General features: G+C 41.9%; 1 protein-coding gene across 2 annotated transcripts in view; it reads right to left on the reverse strand.

Moving 5' to 3' along the window:
• Positions 1–21578, reverse strand: part of LOC122082312 (beta-amylase 8) — a 61258-nt gene that overhangs the window by 13634 nt on the left and 26046 nt on the right. For both annotated transcript variants that reach the window (XM_042649778.1, XM_042649777.1), the window contains 4 exons: positions 13698–13778; positions 13352–13555; positions 12275–12469; positions 6294–6458 (listed from right to left, as the gene is read on the reverse strand). In XM_042649778.1, coding sequence (XP_042505712.1) covers positions 6294–6458; positions 12275–12469; positions 13352–13555; positions 13698–13778 — 645 coding nt within the window. The remainder of the gene's footprint in view (positions 1–6293; positions 6459–12274; positions 12470–13351; positions 13556–13697; positions 13779–21578) is intronic.

Below are 21578 nucleotides of genomic sequence, written 5' to 3' on the forward strand. Positions count from 1 at the left end.
CTTCTACCAAATAGAAGTATTAAGACTGATGATGGTAGAATCCTTGTAAAGGATGCAGACATTATGAAGAGATATGATAAGTATTTCTGCAACTTACTAGATGGAGACAGTTCAAGTACAAGTGGCTTGGAAGAGTGCCGTATCCATCAAGACATCAGGACCACATGAGGTCCCAATTGAAGTGTGGAAGAGCTTGGGATTATGTTAGGTATCTTGGCTAACCAAGTTGTTTATCAAGATTATAAGCATAAGAAAAATGCCCAATATATGGAGACATATTATAAGTCCAATCTACAAAAACAAAGGTAAAATCCAGAGCTACAACAGCTATACAGGCATAAAATTTATGAGTCAAACTATAAAACCATGGGAGAAGGTTATCGAAGCCCACCTAAGAAGAGAAACTCGTACGTCAAGGAACCAATTTGGCTTTATGCCAGGTAAATCCACAACAAAAAAAATTTACCTACTACGGAGCCTCATGGAAAGATCAAGAACCTACAAAAAGGATCTCCATATGGTCTTCATCGACCTAGAAAAAGACTACAACAGAGTCCCCAGAGAGTTAAACTGACATGTATTAAAGAAGAGAAGGGCATTAAGTAAATATGTGGATATAATTAAAGACATATGAAGGCATGGTGACTAGTGTGAGAACCGTGGGAGTTTAAGGTAGTGAGTTCCCAATTACAACTGGGTTACATCAAGGATAAGCTTTAAGCTCGTACCTGTTTACACTTATTATGGATGATTTAACCAAGAACATTCAAGGGGAGGTTTTGTGGTGTATGCTTTTTGCCGATGATATTGATTAACGATAAGTTGGAGTTATGGAGATCTACCTTAGGGCCAAAAGGGCTTAAGATTAGTCAATGAAGACAGAGTATATGGTGTGTAACTTTAGCTGCACGAGGATGGATAACGAAGTGGTGAAACTCAAGGAGAGAGAGATACAACAAAGCGACTATTTTAGATATATCTAGGGTCAACCATAAACAAGGGAGATAGAAGATGACATTTCTCACATAATTAAAGTAGAATGGATGAAGTAGAGAGGTGTTTCTAAAGTGTTATGTGATCGACTTATTCCTCTAAAGCTTAAAAAAAAATTCTACAGGGCTGTCGTAAGACCGGCTATGATGTATCGGGCGGAATGTTGGGCAGTTAATAATAATAACATAGACAAGTTGAGTGTAGCGGGGATGAGGATGCTGTGATTGATGTGCAGAAAAACTACGAGGGACAGAGTATGGAATGACCAGGTTATAGCTGAATTGGGAATTTCCCCGATTCAGGACAAGCTCAAAGAATGTTGTCTGGCATGGCCATGTTCAACGGAGGCCTTGGGATGCCCCAAAAAGGAGGAGTGATCAGATCCAAATGGAAGCAGCCAAAAGATCTAGGGGCAAGCCTAAAGTGACAATAGAAGATGTAAGGAAGGACATGCAAAAGCTAGGCCTTGCCCCTAGTATGACTGCAAACAAAGTTGTTCGGAGGGTAAAGATCCATATAGTGGATCGCTTTTAGGTGGGATGTTCTTGTGGTGGTGTTGTGCTTCTTCCCCTTTTTTTTTTTTCACGGATCCATGTAGCCGACCCCGTTTAGTTGCAAAAAGGCTGGTGTTGTTGTTGTTGACTTTTGTTTGCTATTGTACACAGCCAAAAGGGAACAGAATATTTTTCCTAGTAACTTTCAAAATAGATTTTTTTGAGGCAACACATCTTGGCAAGATGTTCAATGACAAAAGCTCAGGAAGGTTCTCTGCTGTACGGGACCCTCAAGACTATTTTCAGGTAATAGAAATGCCATGGATAGGAAGAGCATCTCCATACATCAGAGGACCAATCGATCTTTAATCAAGAGATATAAAGTTAAGAGCTCAGCTTTATTAATTGACTCTCCAGTTTGGTGGAATAATGAGATTTGACATTACAGATGGTATGACATAGTTCTAGGTTTCAGAAAATTTCGACCCAAATTTGTAGGATTAGCCAAAAAAAAAAATGCCTGGTTTCGACCAGGTTTCTGAAATTTTGACCCAAATTTTGGTTTCGGCCCTAGTCGAAACACGAAATTTTGAACCTTGTTGTATGATGACCCAATATTGATATAGAAAACTAAAACGGAGATACCACTCCACAATTTCAAAAACCTAGGATACAAATAATGTAAGGAAGAGATCAAGAAGATTCAACTGAGTAAATCACAAAAATAAAAAAAAAGGGCCAGAAATCTGAAGAATAAAGTAAACCGCAGGCTGATTACTTTCTTTGAGAAGGAAAAAAAAAATCAGAATAGGCTCATTGATTGTACACATTGAACAGAAAAACCCTACTACTAGAAGTACTGAAATACCCCGACTTACATAACTTGTTAAAGGACAAAAAATATAAATAAGCTGTAAAGAAAGAAAGCTCAGTGCTGGACCCACACGATAAGATTTACTAAAAGAATAAAACATACCAACTGTAGAAAATAAGACCAAGAGAGAACATTGATCTGTAAAGGGACCCTGGGGGATGCTCTGTTTTTCAGATGAAACTGCTCTGTTCTGCTCTGTTCTATAAAACTAAATCATCTGACCAGATCTATTTTATCTGGTGGATTTGGAATTCTCTAATAGTAGTCCAGGTAAGTGTCTGCTAACTCCTCTACATCAGCAGATAAGGACACAAAAGTCTAGCTCAGTTTTCAGAGGTCTAAAAGATCAATCCATAATATCTTATCTACTGCATAATGCATTTCTAAAAATTGATCAGGCCTTGGGTCATGGTTAGTGGTTTGAATAATCTGACCACCCACCCCAGCAGTTAGAACTTGGAATATCCCTAGAAATAAAAGATCATTGGCAACTTCAATTGATATATTGCTAAAAATCCACTTGTAAACCTTCAAGACAAGAAGGATGAGCCTGCACAGCTTGAATAGGAAAAAACAGTAGACTATGTAACAAGACTAAAAAGAAAAGATAAATATTATGTACAGGCTGTACAGCATATACCCAAATATACCAAAGATGCTGCAAAATAAACGAAGAAGAGAATATCATTTAAAAAAATAAAAAAAGGCAGGTATCATGAAGCCTCTATCTGTAAGACACTAGAGTTGATAGCTCCATCTGATGATCCATAACATTCTCTACCCACATGAAGCTTTAGAAGCTAAGCCAATGTACTGATCTTTGGTGAGTGATATAAATGACGGAGATAATACAATGAAAGATTTTCATCCTTGAGAACCTAGCACGTATATCCTTGAAGTCCATCCTCGGGAGGTAAATCCTTGTAGTCCTCGTACTTGTCGACTTTCAGTAGAGAAATCAAGGAGATTCTAAAGATCTACACACTCTGCTACAAGTAGAAATTGGTTCCTGTTTGTAGCAGAAATTGGTTCCTGTTTGTAGCAGAAATTGGTTCCTGTTTCCTATCAAAAATATTTGGGGTCCAACTCAGGCAAGCCTGGTCTGTAAAATTTTAAGGTTTACTTGATTTTTATTTTTTTACTTTTGGGGTGCATAAATAAATTCATTACCAAAGAAACAGAAAAACAGGATCTCCCAAAAAAGGGAGAAGAAATAAAAGCAAATACAAAGAACCCATCCCTTAACACTAGGAGGTGTGATGGGAGAATACAATGTGATGGGCAAGCCCCAAGAGTCCACAATCAACCAATTCTGAGGGGAATCAATGCACCGAGAGAGGGACGAGGAGAGCCTGTATTTAATGTCGATGGCCATGGAAAACAAAATCTGCTGCAAGGTCTTGGAGGAGGGAGTCCACAGGAAATTACGCTCCATCCAAATACGATAGATCGTGGCACCAAAGGTGAGCTTACCCATGGTGTCACAAGAAGAGCCACCACCAAATGACATGTCCACACATAACCATTTTCTATCAAAGCGCAAGATTCTTCTCCTCTTAGGCCAACATTTAGAGAGGAGCCCCTTCCAAAGCGAAGAGGAGAAGAGGCAACCAAAGAAAAGATGATCCACATCTTCTGAACATTCCAACAAAGGCAGCAATTGGGAGAATCCAGGATCTACCTCCGAGAAAGGAAGGATTAAGTTGGGAGGCAGTGAGTGAGGGCATGCCAAACCATGAAGCTGTGGTGGGGAATGTGACTAATAAACCAAACCAACTTGCACCAAGGAGCCACCGGCCCACGTGCTCTGATGAGGTCCAAAACGGACTCGGAACTATAAAAGCCCCGAGGAAGATGGACCAAGTAACCAGATCACCACTCCCTCGAGCCTTCTGGGTATGGATGACAAGTCCTCCCGAATGGCGAAGAGAGAGGGAGAGATGGAGGGTGGGGCACCCACCCATCATGTAGGAGATATTTGAGACCCAAACCAGCCTATTGAACCTCAAGTTGTACCTAACTCTATAGCCAACTGCAAAAATAAGAATACCCAAAGGGTGCTAGTGATCCAACCAAAGATAGGTGGAAGAACCATCATCAATCTGAGATTTAAAAACTCCAGAGTTAAGGTGTCTGAATTTCAAGATCTTTCTCCAGATCCAAGAAGCGTCAAAGGGTGTTGGGACAGTCAAAATAGAGTCCTGACAGGGGAGTTTAGAATAGGCCCAGTTAACCCATATGCCTTTCTTCTTGGAAGCAAGCTTCCAACTCAACTGAAGGATGGCTGAGATATTAACTTCCTTGATGCTTCTTAAGCCAAGGCCTCCCCTCCTCTCTGGACAGGCAAACAGAAGCTCAACTGATCGGGTGAAGGAAGTTGGACCCAGTCTGAGCCTTTCAAAAGAAAGGTGCTCATGAAGGACTCGATCTTCTTGATGCAGGAAGAGGGAAGCCCGAAGATGCCAAACCAGTAAATGTAAGAGGACTAAAGAACGGATCCGAACAGCTTGAGGTGCCCTGCATTGGAATATTGGATAGAAGCTAGCCCTTTCAGAGCTGGAGCCTCTTGCATATGTGATCTAAGATAGGGGAGTAGGGGTGAGCCATCAGTCTATAAGGGATCAATGGCAGCCCAAGGTATTTGACTGGGGATGGCCAAGGAGAATCAAGTTCTTTCCATCAAACAATGCTTAACACCTAAAAAACACCAGCCGGAAAGAGGAGGGATTTCAGGTGGTTGTTACGAAGACAGAAATGCCTTCAAAGCAGCTCAAGCAGTCCATGATAGCCTCAATCAAATAGAGGTTGGATTTCAAAAACAATCAAATGGTCATATGAAAAGGCCAGGTGAGGAAGATGTAGGGAAATGCGATGCTGGTCCATTTTGGATTGTATGTTTCTGGAAAGGAATTTGAGGGCTAATGCGAAGATGTCGGGGGATAGAAACAATCTTTGCTGAATCCCGACAGAGGAAGCGAAATAACCTGCATGGCTGCCACTGGTGAGAAACGAGAAGTAGACAGAGGAAATATAGTGGTGGATCCAGTTTATGAAGGGTGGGGGGACATTTTAAGAAATCCCATCTCAAAGAGTCGAAGGCTTTATGAATATCTATCTTCAAGAGGACAGCAGGCAGATGGTTCTTTCTTTCAAAACCTCTAAAAAGCTCATTGCAGAGAAGGATATTGAAAGAGATACTTCATCAAGGGATGAAGATTGTTGGTTATTGCTGACCAGGGAATTGTCCAATAAATCTGTAAAGCAAGTTACAGATGGATATAGGTCCGAAACCTCCCATGGAGGAAGCACCTTCTTTCTTGGGGCAACTGATTGTGTTACTTGATTTAGTCTACAGAAATATGGTAAAGCTAAATTTGATCATTATCCATTGACGCAAAAGCTGTACTTTTCATTTCAGCGCCTTATCTTACACAATCTAATCCTTGCAGGCCAGCATAAACTCATGTAAGGCACAAAAGATAAATTATCTATTTTTAACAGGTATATCCAAATTTACCAGCTCTTTCAATTCTCATCATCCTGATAATGGAATACCATCAGATTATCATAATACGATGATACTGTCAGAATACCTATTAAAAGAATCTCAGAATATTAGATGCAAAACTTAAGAGTGGATGGACAAAGTGCCTCTGGCTTCAAGAAACACTCGTTTTCTCTTATCAGATCAAAAGGCACTGCAACACATAGCAGTGTGTGTAAAAAAAATCTCTAATAACTTGAGAAGTATACCATGCTCTTTTCACATTCTATAATTTAACCATATTAAGAAACTGTTCTGTAAAATGTACTACTAGTCCAAAATAACAAACAATAATTGATCCCATATGGATGATACTTTGAGCTTCTCAATATTACACCAAATAAAAGAAGAAAAACATAGAGAATGTGGGGCTAAGATAAACAGATACCTGAAACTCACCGATACCAGGGTAATTCCATCCCATCCTTTCTGGGAATGAAGGATACTTCAGCTCCCCAGAAGCACCAAGTCCAATCTCAACAGCAGAAATAAGGCCCTCAGCAAATAAGTCGTCAAACTCTGTCCTGAACCGTCTCATGAAATCATAATACACCTACATACAATTTAGAATGCTCATTACTTATGAACTTAGTAGGACTTGGAGATATTCCCAGTCACCCATAGAGCCTACATGACCACAGTGCGACCAGACGTACTATATTTTTTTTTTTTGGTGGATAAAAAATTTAATTACACAAGGGGGGAGAAATACAAAGGGAAAAGGGGGGAGGGAGGGCTCAGAACAAGCCAACAGAACCAAAAAAGAAGGACAGCACACAGGCTGAAAAGGAGCTAAAACAAAGCTACTGAGGGAGAAGGATAGAGGGCGGGAGACCCAAGGATACAACAATGACCTTGTTCCTTGGGGAATCCTTAACAGGCCGGTGGGGGGGGGAGGCGAACTTGGAGCTGATATCAAAGTAGATGGGCTTCCAAATCTGATCAAGGGATCTAGAGTTGGATCTCCATCTACGAAGAATTAGCTTCATCCAAATATGGGAAATGGCGGCACAAAATGCAAGTTTACCAGCGGTGTCACAGATGGAGGAACCAGCATAAATCATATTGGTCCAGATCCATTCTCTACTAAGAGGGAGAATGGATCTTCTATAGGGCCAGCAGAAGCTAAGAACCTTCTTCCAGATTGAAGAGGAGAAGGGGCAAGAGAAGAAGAGATGGTCAGCATCTTCAATATCATTCCAGCAAAGACAGCAGGAGATGGGGACTTGAATGTGCCAGTAGAATAGGAAAGACTACGTAGAAAGGCAGTTGGAGATGGCTCGCCAAGCAGTGAAGCTATGACGTAGGATATGGCCTTTAAACCAGATAATGTTACGTCAAGGGACAGGGGGTACTATATTAGCCATAAAAGATCACCTATTATACTTATTTATTTTCACTAGTTAAAAACATAAAGAGCCCCAACAAGAAGAAAAAATATAAAAGCATTCTTTCACAAAAGTACTCATCTAGGAGGCTTAACTGGGGCTGAAATAGCCAAATACTTAAATATTACTGGACTGAGATCAGTTTTTCGAAACAGAGCAAGTAGGACATAGAAACAGGGGTCACAGCGTGACAACAGCTCCGACACACACACACACACACATTTGTGATGAAGTGATTCCTTATTCCTCAAAAGGTACTTGTAGAGGCCATAATATCAATGGGGCTTGAAGCAGCAGAGCCTGGCGTTTTGAAACAACATGAATTTTTTATCATTGCCTTCTATTTTGGATATGGATATCTGATGGAGCTCGGCGATGGATTTAGGGAACTATCATTTGACTTGATTTTTATTTGCTTTCGTTTTTGTTAGAAATCAGTTTAGTAAGAGATCTTATTTCAGTTTTTATTTAGGGTAGTTTCCTTTCAAGTAAATTTCCATAAATTGTTTTGATTTTTCCTTTATATTAGATATGTAATGGATGGAGGAACTCAGTTTTAGATTTAAAGAATTGAAGTTTGAAATTGAATATTCTTGCTTGACTGAACCATGGCTGCCGATCCTCTTTTCCTCCCTCTCTGAGATTCACTTTCTTCTCCCTTCTTTTCTTCTTCTTCCTTATTTTTTTATGCTGTGATTTTTCCCTTCTGGAGAACTCTGTTCTAAACTAATCCAACGGCCTTCAGTTGGATCAAAACCCTCTTGAAATCCATCTGTTAACTTTGAAACTTTGGAAGAAGCATCTACCAATTTGGGCGATCAGAAGCCCTGTGATTTTGGTGGCTGAAATTCTTCTCAGTGAAGATATCAACCTGTCATCCATGGTGGAACTAGTTACTGTCGCTAATTCCTTGTTTCAGAAATCTGCACTTTAGATCTGCCTGATCTCTTGAACTGCAATGTTCTGAGTCGACTCAGCAAGCTTCGGCAACCCTAGATCTGGAGATTAAGAGCTGTTGAAAGAGGCTCTAAGGGCTAAAGCTCATTTTCTTCTTCTTTGGTGTTCAACGAGACCCCTTGGCTGTCTGAAGGTTGAAGACAATCCCTAATATCAGAATCGTGGCTTCTTGTTTCCAAGAGGTCATTTTCTTTGTCTTTTATTCTCTTTTGTCCTTTGTGTTTCCAAACTACCCTACTTTTTCCCCTTTTTACATTGAACCTTTGCCTTAGTTTTGCTTCCTAATTTGCCCCTTCATAATAATTCCTAATTCCCTCCATATCCCATCATATACTTGAACCTCCATTTACTCTTTAAGATCCCTTTTTAATTACAAGTCTGCCACTCCCTTCTAAAGTTCCATTTATTTACAATTCTGCCATTTAGTGAAGCTTTATTTCAATACAACCTATCATTGGTTATTGTCTTTGTTTTATTGAATGTTTAAGTGGGCCCTAAGAGATCCGATTTTAGTCCTTGGAATCCAGATCCGCATCAAGTGGTATCAGAGTAAATTTCCTACCCTCTCTAACCATGTCAGGTCACATCACCAATGTTGAGTTGTAAAAGTTGTATCGTGAGGTACTTGAGAACCAAAAGGAAACTAATGCCAGGGTTGAGAAGAATGAGGCAAAATATGACAAGTTCATGGACGAGACTCAAGGTGCCCTCGCTAAGATTCTTGCCTTTATGCAAAAGTCTGAAACGCGAGTTGATGAAGGACCATCTACACCACCTCCTCAGTTTAATGCCCTCCCGATTGAAGATACACCTCACCGAGTGCAACGTGATCCTGTTATACCCCAAGTTGTTACCCGGCAATTTTCTGACAAAGATTATGACATCAAAGTTGAAGTTCTAGAGTTTAGTGGTGAAAAGGGACCTGAGGAATGTCTTGACTGGCTTACCAAAGTTGAGAGGATTTTTGCATATAAGTCTCTTCTAGACGGGAAAAAATGTGAACTCACCCTCACCAAGTTTATTAAGTATGCATGTTCATGGTGGGATGATGTACTGCATGCAAGGTTTGTCAGAAGACTTGGACCCGTTACCAATTGGCAGGTTATAAAGCAGATCCTGACAAAAAAATTTGTTCCTCTTAATTATGAAAAGGCAATGTTCCATAAATTACTTAACTTGCAACAACAGAACAAAGATGTTGATTCCTATACCCTCGAATTCCACAAATTGTCTTCAAGATGTCGACTTCAGGAAACAGACCAGCAATGGGTGATGCGTTGTATCAGTGGGCTAAGTACTGAGATCCGACTTTAGTTGGCTAACACTGATTTCAGGTCCGTTGATGTGGCAGCAGCTTATGCCAAGACAATTGAAAAGAAGTGCATTTATTGGAAGGGTATGCTCAAGACTTCTTCAATTTATAGACCTCCACCATGTATGGAAAAAAATAAGCATAAAGCTCGCAGAGTTGAAGAAAAAATGTCAGAGTTCAACAAGGACAGTGATGGCTTAAAGAACATCAGATGTCATAGCTATGGCAAGAAGGGTCACAACTCCAACAAGTGTCCCAATAGGACTCATTTTGTGAATGCAGTAGAGAAGCAACCGACAAAGAATATTGAAGATGAGCCTGCTATATATCCTTATCCCCTCGAGGAAAATGATATGTTTAGCTACGGTGATGAGGATGTAGAAGCTCATTCAGCTAGTCTTTCATTCTTTTCAAACAGACTAGTTGACAAGGCTCCTCTCTTCAGACAGAAGGGTACTCTCCCGCACGGCTCCGACCCTACTGATGTTCATGCAGTCGTTAATACTGGGGCAGAAACAAATTTTATATTTGCTGAGTTTGTTCGACCACACAACCTTCCACAGAAGCAGTTTTTCAAGAAGATTCACGTGCAAGGTTTTGGACCCATAGCTTGAGAAGAGGCCACTGCAATTGTTCGAGTACATTTACAGTTTGGGCCACTACAGTACCATGTGACTTGCTTGATCACCCCATTGGCACACTACGACATTCTTTTAGGGCGACCTTGACAGCGACACGCAAGCATTCTCTATGATGGTGCACGGAACACCATCAAGGTGAAGTAAAAAAGCTTGTACATATTTGATGAGGCCACACACATTATTAGACATGCCACATCGTCAACTGATTCCTACTCCAGTGACACATCAGCCTACTCTTTCTCTTCACGGAGTTACGTTCTCGTTGTTTGCTTCGAGATACATGCCACCTCATCGACTAGCGAATAACAAGGGTATCTTGGGAGCACGACCTAACTCGACGGAGTCGAGTTCTTTTAAAACCAGGAGAGCTAATGCAACTCGGCGATGGATTTAGGGAACTATCTTTTGACTTGATTTTTATTTGCTTTCCTTTTTGTTAGAAATCAGTTTAGTAAGAGATCTTATTTCACTTGTTATTTAGGGCAGTTTCCTTTCAAGTAAATTTCCATAAATTGTTTTGATTTTTTCTTTATATTAGATATGTAATGGATGGAGGAACTCAGTTTTAGATTTGAAGATTGAAGTTTGAAATTGAATATTCTTGCTTGGCTGAACCATGGCTGCCGATCCTCTTTTCCTCCCTCTTTGAGATTCACTTTCTTCTCCCTTCTTTTCTTCTTCTTCCTTATTTTTTTATGCTGTGTCTGTTCTGAACTAACCCAACGGCCTTTAGTTGGATCAAAACCCTGTTGAAATCCATCTGTTAACTCTAAAACTTTGGACGAAGCATCTACTAATCTGGGCGATCAGAAGCCCTGTGATTTTGGTGGCTGAAATTCTTCACAGTGAAGATATCAACCTATCATCCATGGTGGAACCATTTACTGTCTCTAATTCTTTGTTTCAGATATCTGCACTTTAGATTTGCCTGATCTCTTGAACTGCAATGTTCTGGGTCGACTCAGCAGGCTTCGGCAACCCCAGATCTGGAGATTAAGAGCTGTTAAAAGTGGCTCTAAGGGCTGAAGCTCGTTTTCTTCTTCTTTAGTGTTCAACGAGACCCCTTGGCTGTCTAGAGGTTGAAGACAACCCCTAATATCAGAATCGTGGCTTCTTGTTTCCAAGAGGTCATTTTCTTTGTCTTTTATTCTCTTTTGTCCTTTGTGTTTCCAAACTACCCCTATTTTTTCCCCTTTTTACATCGAACCTTTGCCTTAGTTTTGCTTCCTAATTTACCCTTTCACAATAATTCCTAATTCCCTCCATATCCCATCATTTACTTGAACCTCCATTTACCCTTTAAGATCCCTTTTTAATTACAAGTCTGCCACTCCCTTCTAAAGTTCCATTTATTTACAATTCTGCCATTTAGTGAAGCTTTATTTCAATACAACCTGTCATTGGTTATTGTCTTTGTTTTATTGAGTGTCTAAGTGGGCCCTAAGCGATCCGATTTTAGTCCTTGGAATCCAGCTCCGCATCAATATAAACCTTACAGTTTTAGGTTCGGTTTAAAAGATTTTTTGCCCTCAGTTAGAAGTATGCTATAAGGTTATTTTATGTCAATTATTAATAGGGTTCAAGGGTTATAGTATTTAATGATAACTTTTACAGATATGTTCTTCTCTTCCATCAAAATTGAGTACATATCTCTCTCTCTCTCTCTCTGGTTTTTCAGATTCCTGACTTGTTTTCTGGTTTATTCTTCTAGTAATCTACACAATGAAATACCTTAATCTTATTCTCTATGTTAATTTGGGACCCACCTTATATGCAACATGGAAGATATTAAGGTTGTACAAGGAGACTTCCTAAGTGGCCAGACAGTAACCATTCCACTTTAGTGTATTATGTTTGCCAATCATGTAGAAGTATGATACGAATGACATGCTTTCTTTGCTGTGAACAAGAAAGGCCAAAAAAAAAACTGCATAAAGAAATAAAGACAGTAACTCCTTACCAAAATCAGAGCAAGACTGAAAACAGTAATGCTCAAAAGAGGGGAAAAAACAAAACATAATGAATAGGAAACAAAAGGATGCCACCAATATTAAGAAATTTGTAACCATACCTCAATACCAGTTCTTCCCCTTAACACTCTTTCTTTGTCAATGCCCCAAGACATGCACTGGGTATTTCTCCTTCCTTCACGATCAGTTGAAAATATATCCGGGTCATCTTTTCCAATCTCCAACACCCACTTGGGAAGGGAGATCAGCATCTCACCAGGAACATTTCCTTCACACTCATGAAATGCCATAACAACCTGCAGAATTAAAAGAGAGACTCCACAGACCCATTCAACCACTTGCTCTAAGAAAAGGAACCAAAGTAAATCATATATTTCTAAATTCCAGGTAACCACCACCATGCACAAGGATATATCATGGATTACCATGTATGTGTTGGGTAAATTTCACATCAACGACCAATATAATGCACATAGCTGTCAAGGCGCCTTCTTGTGTCCAAGGCGACAACATGCCTTGTTTGATGCAAGAAAGGCAACCGCCTTGGTGTCGCCTTGGAGCCTAGGCATCGCCCTGTGGTCTTGTGGCCATGTGATGGCATGCTTTATATTATCATTTTTTTTTACACTTAACGCCTGCGAAGCAGGGGTTAAGGCTGCTTACATTTGGCCCTCCCAGACCTTGCAGTAGCGGGAGCTCGTTCACTGGGTTTCTCTTTGCTATTTTTATGTTTATTGCTTTTCTTTTCATGAATATACTTAGATATCCTATGCTTTGTTTATTATATTTTAATTTTGTTCATTTTAGGTCATTACTAGCATAATCATACTATATTGCATTGATATGGCTTCTATGTTTCATAAATTATAATTGTCGTATTACATATACTGCTGCCTAGGCGGGCACCTTGTCGCCTGCACATCTAGGCGCCCCTCCAAAACCTTGGGTTGCCTAGGCACCTTGACAACTATGATAATGCAATTTCCGCTGTTTTACAAAATTCTGATGCTTGAGGCATGATGAACAAATATTAGATTGAGGATATTGTGAAAAAAGCAGAACTCACCAAAAATCAGCAGCATGTACATTCCTATTTTACCACAAGCTTTGTAAATCATATGGATGAGACTAAATTTGGAATAAGAATATATCAATCAACAATGTTCTGAAGAAGCTACCTGCAATTTTAGCTTGAGCTCTTGGATGATGTTAAATAGTTCTCTGTACCCAGACCATATGTATTTCTGTGGGCTCCAGCCTTCAACAATACCCCACCAACAATACACAACTACACCATCCACATGTAAAGACTTTAATTGCCTCAACTCCTGTCTAACGCCTTCTGGATCCACCAACTGGCAGAAATTGTTGATAATACCAGTCTGCCACAATTGCAGTCAAGGTTTAAAGATACATTCAGCAGACTCAGAAATACCAACTTGAGATATATGCACTGGCAGTACAAATGAGATGAGAACATCCTACATATGTTATAACAAAGTACCACCAAGATCAGCCACTTACAGTGAGCATCACATAGACAGGAATATATGGAGTTCCAGTAAAATTGTTCTCATGTTCCTCAGCATGAACATCTCTTATAAGCTGACCAATCAATCACATAATCAACTGTCATCACAAGGTAAACTAAAGAGTATATTTCATCAGATAATCCTCCAAAGTTGACAAAAAAAGTTACGATACATGTAACATCAACCAGGGTATAATAAACAGAAAACACAGGAATAGCAAATTTTGAGGGACCTAAAGCAAATGCCTAACTATGTCAAGAACCTTTTGTATGAAGAGGGTATCAATTGCATCAAAAGTCTCTGTCCAAAGAGGAAATAAAGTTTCATGCTTGACCCAAGAAAGAAGATATCACATCAAAACTTTGAGCAGACAAAACACTGGGATCATCTTGTACTTTCCACACTCCATTGATTTGGAGGTTTCTTTCCTTCAACCATAAGTTTCTTAGTATATTTCTTAGAGCACCCATGGCAGTTCACAAGAGCTCAGTAACTTGCTGCATAGGATGTAAATAGATAATTCCAAAGTAACGCACCAGTTACCTGATTAGAAACTGATTGGTATACACATAATCTGAACTTGATCCAATATCCAGGAAATACATCATTCAAATATATGTCAAAATGTGTCAAAAAAAAAAAAAAAAAAAATTAGCTATCAGGATTAAAATCTGATTAATATTTTCTAACAACATATATTAGAACATCCGCTATTTCTTCTTTCCTTTACGAAGGATCAGTAACGGCCTGAACATGCTTGTTGGTCTTCCTCTCCCCTCCTGAGGTCAGGCCACCATGGCCGGCCCCTCTGAGGGGATCCCCCCTGTTCCATCTGCAACCTCTAGCCTCCCCAACCCTTCGCCAGTCCCCTCCCTTGCTTCTCCTCCCCCCCCCCCATTCTCCTGCAAATGCCTGGTCCTCCCCTCCGAAACACTGTCTCCCATCCTTCTGGCGGCCTGCCTCTTCATTTTGTTCCACCCTCCTTGTTGGGAAATTCTCTGATTGCAAAATGCCAGGAAGGAGTACTAGACTCTGAAGCTTCTCGTTAGCAAAATTCTCTCATCGGACATTTTCTAGGCAAAAGACCTCCTTTTCATCTAGTGAGGCATTCTCTTCTTAAGCAATGGAGGCTGGCAGGAACTGTGGATACATTCCTTCTCGATCACGGCTTCTTTATGTTCAAATTCTCTGAGGATAGTGACAGAATCCGTTGCATGGAAGGAGGCCCTTGGCTGGTGGGCCGAAAGCCTATTTTCCTTCGTTCCTGGAATAGGCGCTTGTTGCTTAATCATGTCGATTATTCCACCATCCCTTTATGGGTTTCATTGCCAGGCCTTCCACTCCACTTTTGGTGTGAGGATGGCTTAAGCACAGTGTGGTCTGTTTTGGGTGTTCCACTCTATTCCGATGCCAGAACAAATAAAAAGGATCAGCTCGCTTACGCTCGCATATGTGTAGAAGTCTGCTTCTTAGGCTCTTCCCTCCTCCATCTCTGTTCAAGATGGGGATCAATTCAGCTTCTAGCAAGACATCTCCTACGACTGGCGTCCTCCTCAATGTCTCTGTTGTAAGGTCTTCGACCATGACACTAGCTTATGCCTCCCAAAGGTTCCGGTTGCTGATTCCGGGATAGATATGGCCAATCCCATTGGTCCCATTGCGCATTGGGATCATTCTGTTATGTCGGACCCAAGTCATCGGCTCTCCATGCCTCCTCCAACGAGAGGCAGAAGACTTACTCGGAGGCGCAACCGTAATCAGACCACCCCCTCCATCAAAGCATGTGATCCGGCGGTCCCTGCTGATCCTTTACCCCGCGGGCAAAATCGTTTCTCGATTTTACCAACCGATGTGGATGAACAAGAGCTGACGACTGTCCTAGTTGAGGCTGATGGCAATGTCCCATCCCAAACTTCCCTCGAAGAGCCCGATGCCTTTACCAACTCCTCTAATTCGTCGACCTCTGACGATGGCTATGCCCTGATGAAGCCCCTTCCAACCCTGATGATTCCTCGATGGAAGAGTCCTCTGAGTTGGATTCCGAGACCTCGTCCTCGAGTGCCGCTTCTGATGAAGATCCCCCTACTATCGCCCTCCCTGCTAATGAAGAGAACCAGCCGGATCTCACGCCTCTAAAACCTTCCCCTTTGGTTGAAAATCTTCCTGAAGATATTCCATTGGTTTTATCGGATTCTCTAGTGGTGGGTCCCGCAAGTCCTTCCCTCCCTGCTGTTCCCCCTCCTCCCTGTAACCCACCAAACTCCTTAGACTGGGCCCAGCCCTCCAGCCCACTATCGAGCTTTAGCCCTCCAGTCCTTAACGCTGCACCCATCATCCTTGGGCCTCCTCATTCTGGGACTCCAAATATTCCATTGAGCCAGCCCACTTCTAAAACCATGGACAACCCTCCCCCCATCCAAGATCCGATCCATATGCCTACATTGAAACCATCTTCTTCGCCCGGAACCCAGGTTACGTATGGGAAACATGCTTCCGTCGGTAAAAACCCTGGAGAACCCCGTTGCGCCCCTTCCTCCCTCCACGACCCCCCCTTTTCATTCTGTCACCCCCCCCAACCCCCGGTCTTACCAGAGACGAAGAAAATCGGGTCCTCCCTCCTCCTTGGCTATGGGCTCCACCCTGGAGCATGAGATGCCCTTTCCTCCTCGTGCCTAATGTCTCAGGGCCTCATTTGGAACCTCAGGGGGGTAAATTCCCCGCAAAAGCAAGCTGCAGTTCGTCTCCTAATGAAGGTCTCCCGCTCAGTTTTTTATTGCTTACTAAAAGAGCCTTCCTTATCCCGAGCTGCCTTCTCCATTACCCGTAGATGTTCTTACCTATCTAACCATTCTCATCACCCAAATGGTCGAATTTGGTTCCTCTGGGACCCTAAAATGCTCTGTTTCTCTCATTTCCTCTACTTCCCAACTCCACCTCTCCATTTCTGACCCTGCCTGCAGTTTCTCCTTCTTGCTCTCTGTTATCTATGCTTCTAACAAGGCCCTGGACAGGGACAATCTCTGGAATGACCATCGATCCATTACAAGCCAGGTTGGCTCTCGGCCGTGGGGCATTTGTGGGGACTTCAATGTAGTCCGGTTTGCTCATGAAAAGCAAGGTGGAGGAGGCCACCTAAATTCTGCTAGCATTGATGCTTTTAATGAATGTATTGAAAATCTTGCTATAGATGATCTCCGTTGGTCCGGCATAAAGTTCTCTTGGAACAATAAAAGATCCGGCCCTTCAAGAATAGCTTGCAAGCTTGATAGGATGATGGTTAACGAAGCTTGGCTATCAGATTTCCCTTCTTCCCATGCCACTTTTGAGCCTCCAGCCACTTCTAATCATAGCCCCATTTCCCTTCTCATTCAACCATATATTTCCTATGGTCCTAAACCCTTCAAGTTTTTTGACATATGGACATCCCACCCTGACTTCCTTCCCACTGTCCAAACCGTTTGGCTCAAGCCTGTCCACGCCTTGTCAACCACCCTCATTGCCCTATCAAGAAAGCTAAAAAATGTCAAGGAGGCCCTCAAGATTTGGAATACTAACTCCTTCGGGATCATCTCCTCTCTTGTTTCAGATTACAGGAACAAGTTGGCTATTATTCAATTCCAGCTCCAATCGGATCCTCTTAATTCAGAGTTGGCTGATGAAGAGAAATTGGAATCTAAAAACTTTTCAATGATGTTGGCTAGTGAAGAAAGCTTTCTAAAGCAAAAGTCCCGTATCAATTGGCTGGAATCTGGGGACTCTAATACCTCCTATTTTCACCGTTCTCTAAAGGCCAGAAATAACTTCAATCATATTCCCAAGCTCTCTTCCCCAAATGGAGACAAGGTCTTCAAAGTTGATGAGATCAAAGAGGTTGTAGTGAACCATTTCAAACTCTTGTTCAACCCCAAAGCTCCTGCAGTTACGCCCATCCCTGATGGCCTCATCTCAAAATTCATCCCTGACAGCATGGCCCAATTGCTCTAGGCAATCCCCTCTGATGAGGAGATAACTTCTGCAATTTTGTCCCACAAAGCTAGCAAAGCCCCAGGCCCGGATGGTTTTAGTATGGGATTCTTCAGCTTAGCTTGGGATATAATAAAAGAGGATTTGATCAAAGCAGTCAAAAGCTTCTTCTTCAATCCAAAGCAAGTCAAGGGAATCAGCCACACTTTTCTCTGTCTTATCCCTAAGAAGGATGCGGCAAACAACATGAATGATTTCAAACCAATCTCTCTGCAACCTTCTATACAAGTTCATTGCCAAGATTCTTGCCAATCGCTTAAAGCAGGTAGTGGATTCTTTAGTGAGTGACAATCACTCTGCTTTCATTCCTGGAAAGAGTATTGGGGACAATATCCTTCTTTGTCATGAGATTGTTAGAGGTTTTGACAGAAAGGGGCACCCCCCTGCTGCCCTTATGAAGATTGATATCCACAAGGCTTTTGACAGTCTTAGATGGGACTACATAACCTCAGTTCTTGACAAGATGGGGTTCCCACCTAACTTCATCAACTAGATATATCATTGCATTGCCTCTCCCCACTTATCAGTGTTGGTTAATGGGAGTCCGGCTGGCTACTTCTCCTCTTCTATAGGTATTAGGCAAGGATGCCCGCTTTCCCCTTATATATTTTGTCTGGCTATAGAAGTCCTCTCCAGAAGTTTGCAATCAGCTACGGACTTGAATCATATCACCCCTATTGCAAAGTGCAAGGCCATAAAGCTGACCCATCATGCTTTTGCTGATGACTTGATGATATTCTCCAAAGTTAATGGTCCTTCTGGATTCTATTATGCATTGCCTAGATCTCTTTACCACAATGTCGGGTCTTCACATAAATCCTGGGAAATCCCTTATCATTTTGGTTGGGATTTCAGATGACTCAAAGGCATTTCTTCTCGAGAAGACCGGCTTTGATTTGGGTTCGCTAAATCCCGGCTCGGCTCACTTCTCCGCCATGCTTGACCTTATCAGAAAGCACCTTCAATTATGGAAAGGAAAGCTTTTATCTTTTGCAGGCAAGCTTGTGTTGATTAGATCTGTCCTCCAAGCCTCTTACATTTATTGGTCCCGGATATATGGCTTGCCCAAGTCCATAATTTCAAAGTTGGAATCCATGTTTGCCTCATTTCTCTGGAAAGGTTGTGAGTCTTCAAAGTTCCTTCACCCTCTCAGCTGGTCTACCATATGCCTCCCTAGGAAGGAAGGAGGATTGGGTCTGAGACGCATCAAAAATGTCAACACGGCTGGAATTCTAAAACATATTTAGCAAATTGTTTCCAAGAAAAAGGGCATTTGGGTTGATTGGGTCTACTCTTACCTCCTCAAGGCTGATTCCTTCTAGACGACTAAAATCCCCTCGAATGCCTCTTGGGTATGGCGCAAGATCATCTCTATTAAGCTCTAGCTTCTTCAGCTATTTCCTACAGCATTAGGGACGGATCCTCCACATTCCTCTGGCTAGACCCATGGCACCCAATGGGGACTCTCTCCCTTGCTATCAGTGCCCGCTCTATCTACAGTTTCGGTCTTCCAAGGCAAGCCATGGTTTCCTCCATTATATCTTCTGGATCATGGGACCCCCTCCCCTTGCCTCAAAGCACTTAGCCCAAGTCTGGAACTCTTTACCCGCCCACTCCTCAGTCAACCAAGGAAGGGCAGATTCCATTGTTTGGAACCACTCCCCAAGTGGCAGCTTTAGTGCCAAGATTGCTTGGGACTCTATCAGAATTCACGGCAACTCTGCCCCTTGGCACAGGCTTGTCTGGTTCAGGCACCACATTCATAGACAGAGCTTCACAGTCTGGAGGGTCTTTTTGAAGTGCCTCCCCATGCAGTCCTTCCTTCTTCAGCTAAGAATTCCGGTCTCTCTGGTCTGTCACCTGTGGCTCTGAACCTGAAGATATTGATCACCTCTATTTTGACTGCCCTATTTCTTCATCCATTTGGAAAATGGTCATTTCCAAATGTTGGCTGACTGACAGGAGAATTCTCCCTTTCCAAAGGGAGTGGATTTGGATGGATATGATATTTCAAGGGAAGACCATCTGTGACCTCGTAGCCAAACTCGCCTTCTACGCAACCAGCAACCAAATCTGGACGAAGAGAAATCATAGGAAATGGACTTCCAACTCCCGCCCCCTTGAAAAGATTTGGAGTTCCACCTTCTTTGATGTGAAAGCTAAGATCTTGAATGTTTCTTTATCTTGTCCCCCCCTCCCCAAGAAATTGTCACATTGTTGCTTCCTGGGACCTCCCTAGATCTGTGATCAGGAACCCGGATCCCCTTTGATTCTGGGGCTTTTGTTCTCCCCTCCCTCTCCCCCCCCCCTCGGGGCCTGTATATTTCTTCTTTCTTGGTAATGAAATTTATTATTCACCCAAAAAAAACATATATTAGAACACAGAGATGGGAATTACTTGTTGCCACCAAAGTGGTTAACTAACAAGTTATAACCTTACTTTTTTGCCCCTTGCCTTATTCCCAAAAATTATTTAATGCAGTGTTTAATGTAGGGTTTTATGACTTTCAGCTTTTCTTTTAACCCTACATTAAACACTGCATTAAAATTTTGGGAAGGAATAAAAACAAGGGGCAAAAAAGTAAGGTTACAATCTTAGTTACAGTAAGAATTTTCCTATAAAGATACATCATTATTTCAAGTTTATAAAAATATAAATAAACATTAAATTTAGCAAACATGACTAGCAAAATTATTAACTAATTTTCTATGATTTGAAATAAAACTTAAGAGTGGATATTCTCAACCCCAAGGGGGTAGCGGATTTGGCAAGGGATCTTTGCCTCAGGAAGCGTGCAGTTCTGAGTTCAACTCCTCTTACGTCCTTGGGACCACTCACACAGGGTATTTAGTGCTCTTCATTGCTTTCGGTGAAAGTTGAATGGTTCTCATTCAACCTCGGTATGACCCCTTCCATGCAATTGTGGGGTCGGTATGGACCTGTGGGACTAGTCAGGCCGAAGTGGATACCCATTGATAAAATAAATAAATAAAAAAGTGGATATTTTCAAACTATTTACATCGATACCTGAATTCGAGTGGATAACTCAATAAATGAATATGAAACTGGGTAGAATCCAGATTTTCAGCCTTCCATTTCTCCAGAAACTCTTCTGTTGCTTCCATTATCTCTAATGGCACGTGGTCCCCTCCCCCTCTCCCCTCTATCAATCATATTTGCGCCTCTCTTCCTCCCATCTCCCCCACTTCCTCTTCCTAGGGAGACAAAACCATTTTGGTCTCCTTCCTCTTCTGGTGCTTTCGACTCCTCTTCAGCCTGGAACTTCACCCAAACTCCTTATCCCGGGTCTCTTTGGCATAAGCTCGTTTAGTTTAAAGATCACATTCCTCGTCACATTTTCACTGCATGGAGAGATCTTTCCAACTATCTTCCTACCCAATCCTTCCTTTGTCACCACCACATCCATTCCCCCCCCCATTTATTGTCTTTGCTGGTCCAATATTGAGGATGCCAACCATATTTTCTTTGGTTGCCCTTTTTCCTCCATTTGGAAAAAGGTTCTCCGCTTCTGCTGGCCTTGCAGAAGAAGCCCTCTGCCTCTTGATAGAGAGTCAATCTGGATGGATGACTTCCGTTGGATCCTCTATTTGTGACATTGCTGGGAAGCTCTCTCTGTGCCACCATCAACCACATATGGATAGAGAGAAACCTTCATAGATGGACATCCAATTCCCACTCTTTTCACATGATTTGGAAGGCCATCTACTTTGAGGTTGGCTCTAAGTTGTGGATTCTGCATCACCATCTTGTAGTTGATTCCCCAAGGACCAAGCTTGTTATTGTATCCTGGGGTCTCCCCCTCCCCCTCCCCTCCCCTCCCCTCCCCTC

Source organism: Macadamia integrifolia, chromosome 6 (genome assembly GCF_013358625.1).
Source record: "Macadamia integrifolia cultivar HAES 741 chromosome 6, SCU_Mint_v3, whole genome shotgun sequence".
NCBI classification, from domain to species: Eukaryota; Viridiplantae; Streptophyta; class Magnoliopsida; order Proteales; family Proteaceae; genus Macadamia; species Macadamia integrifolia.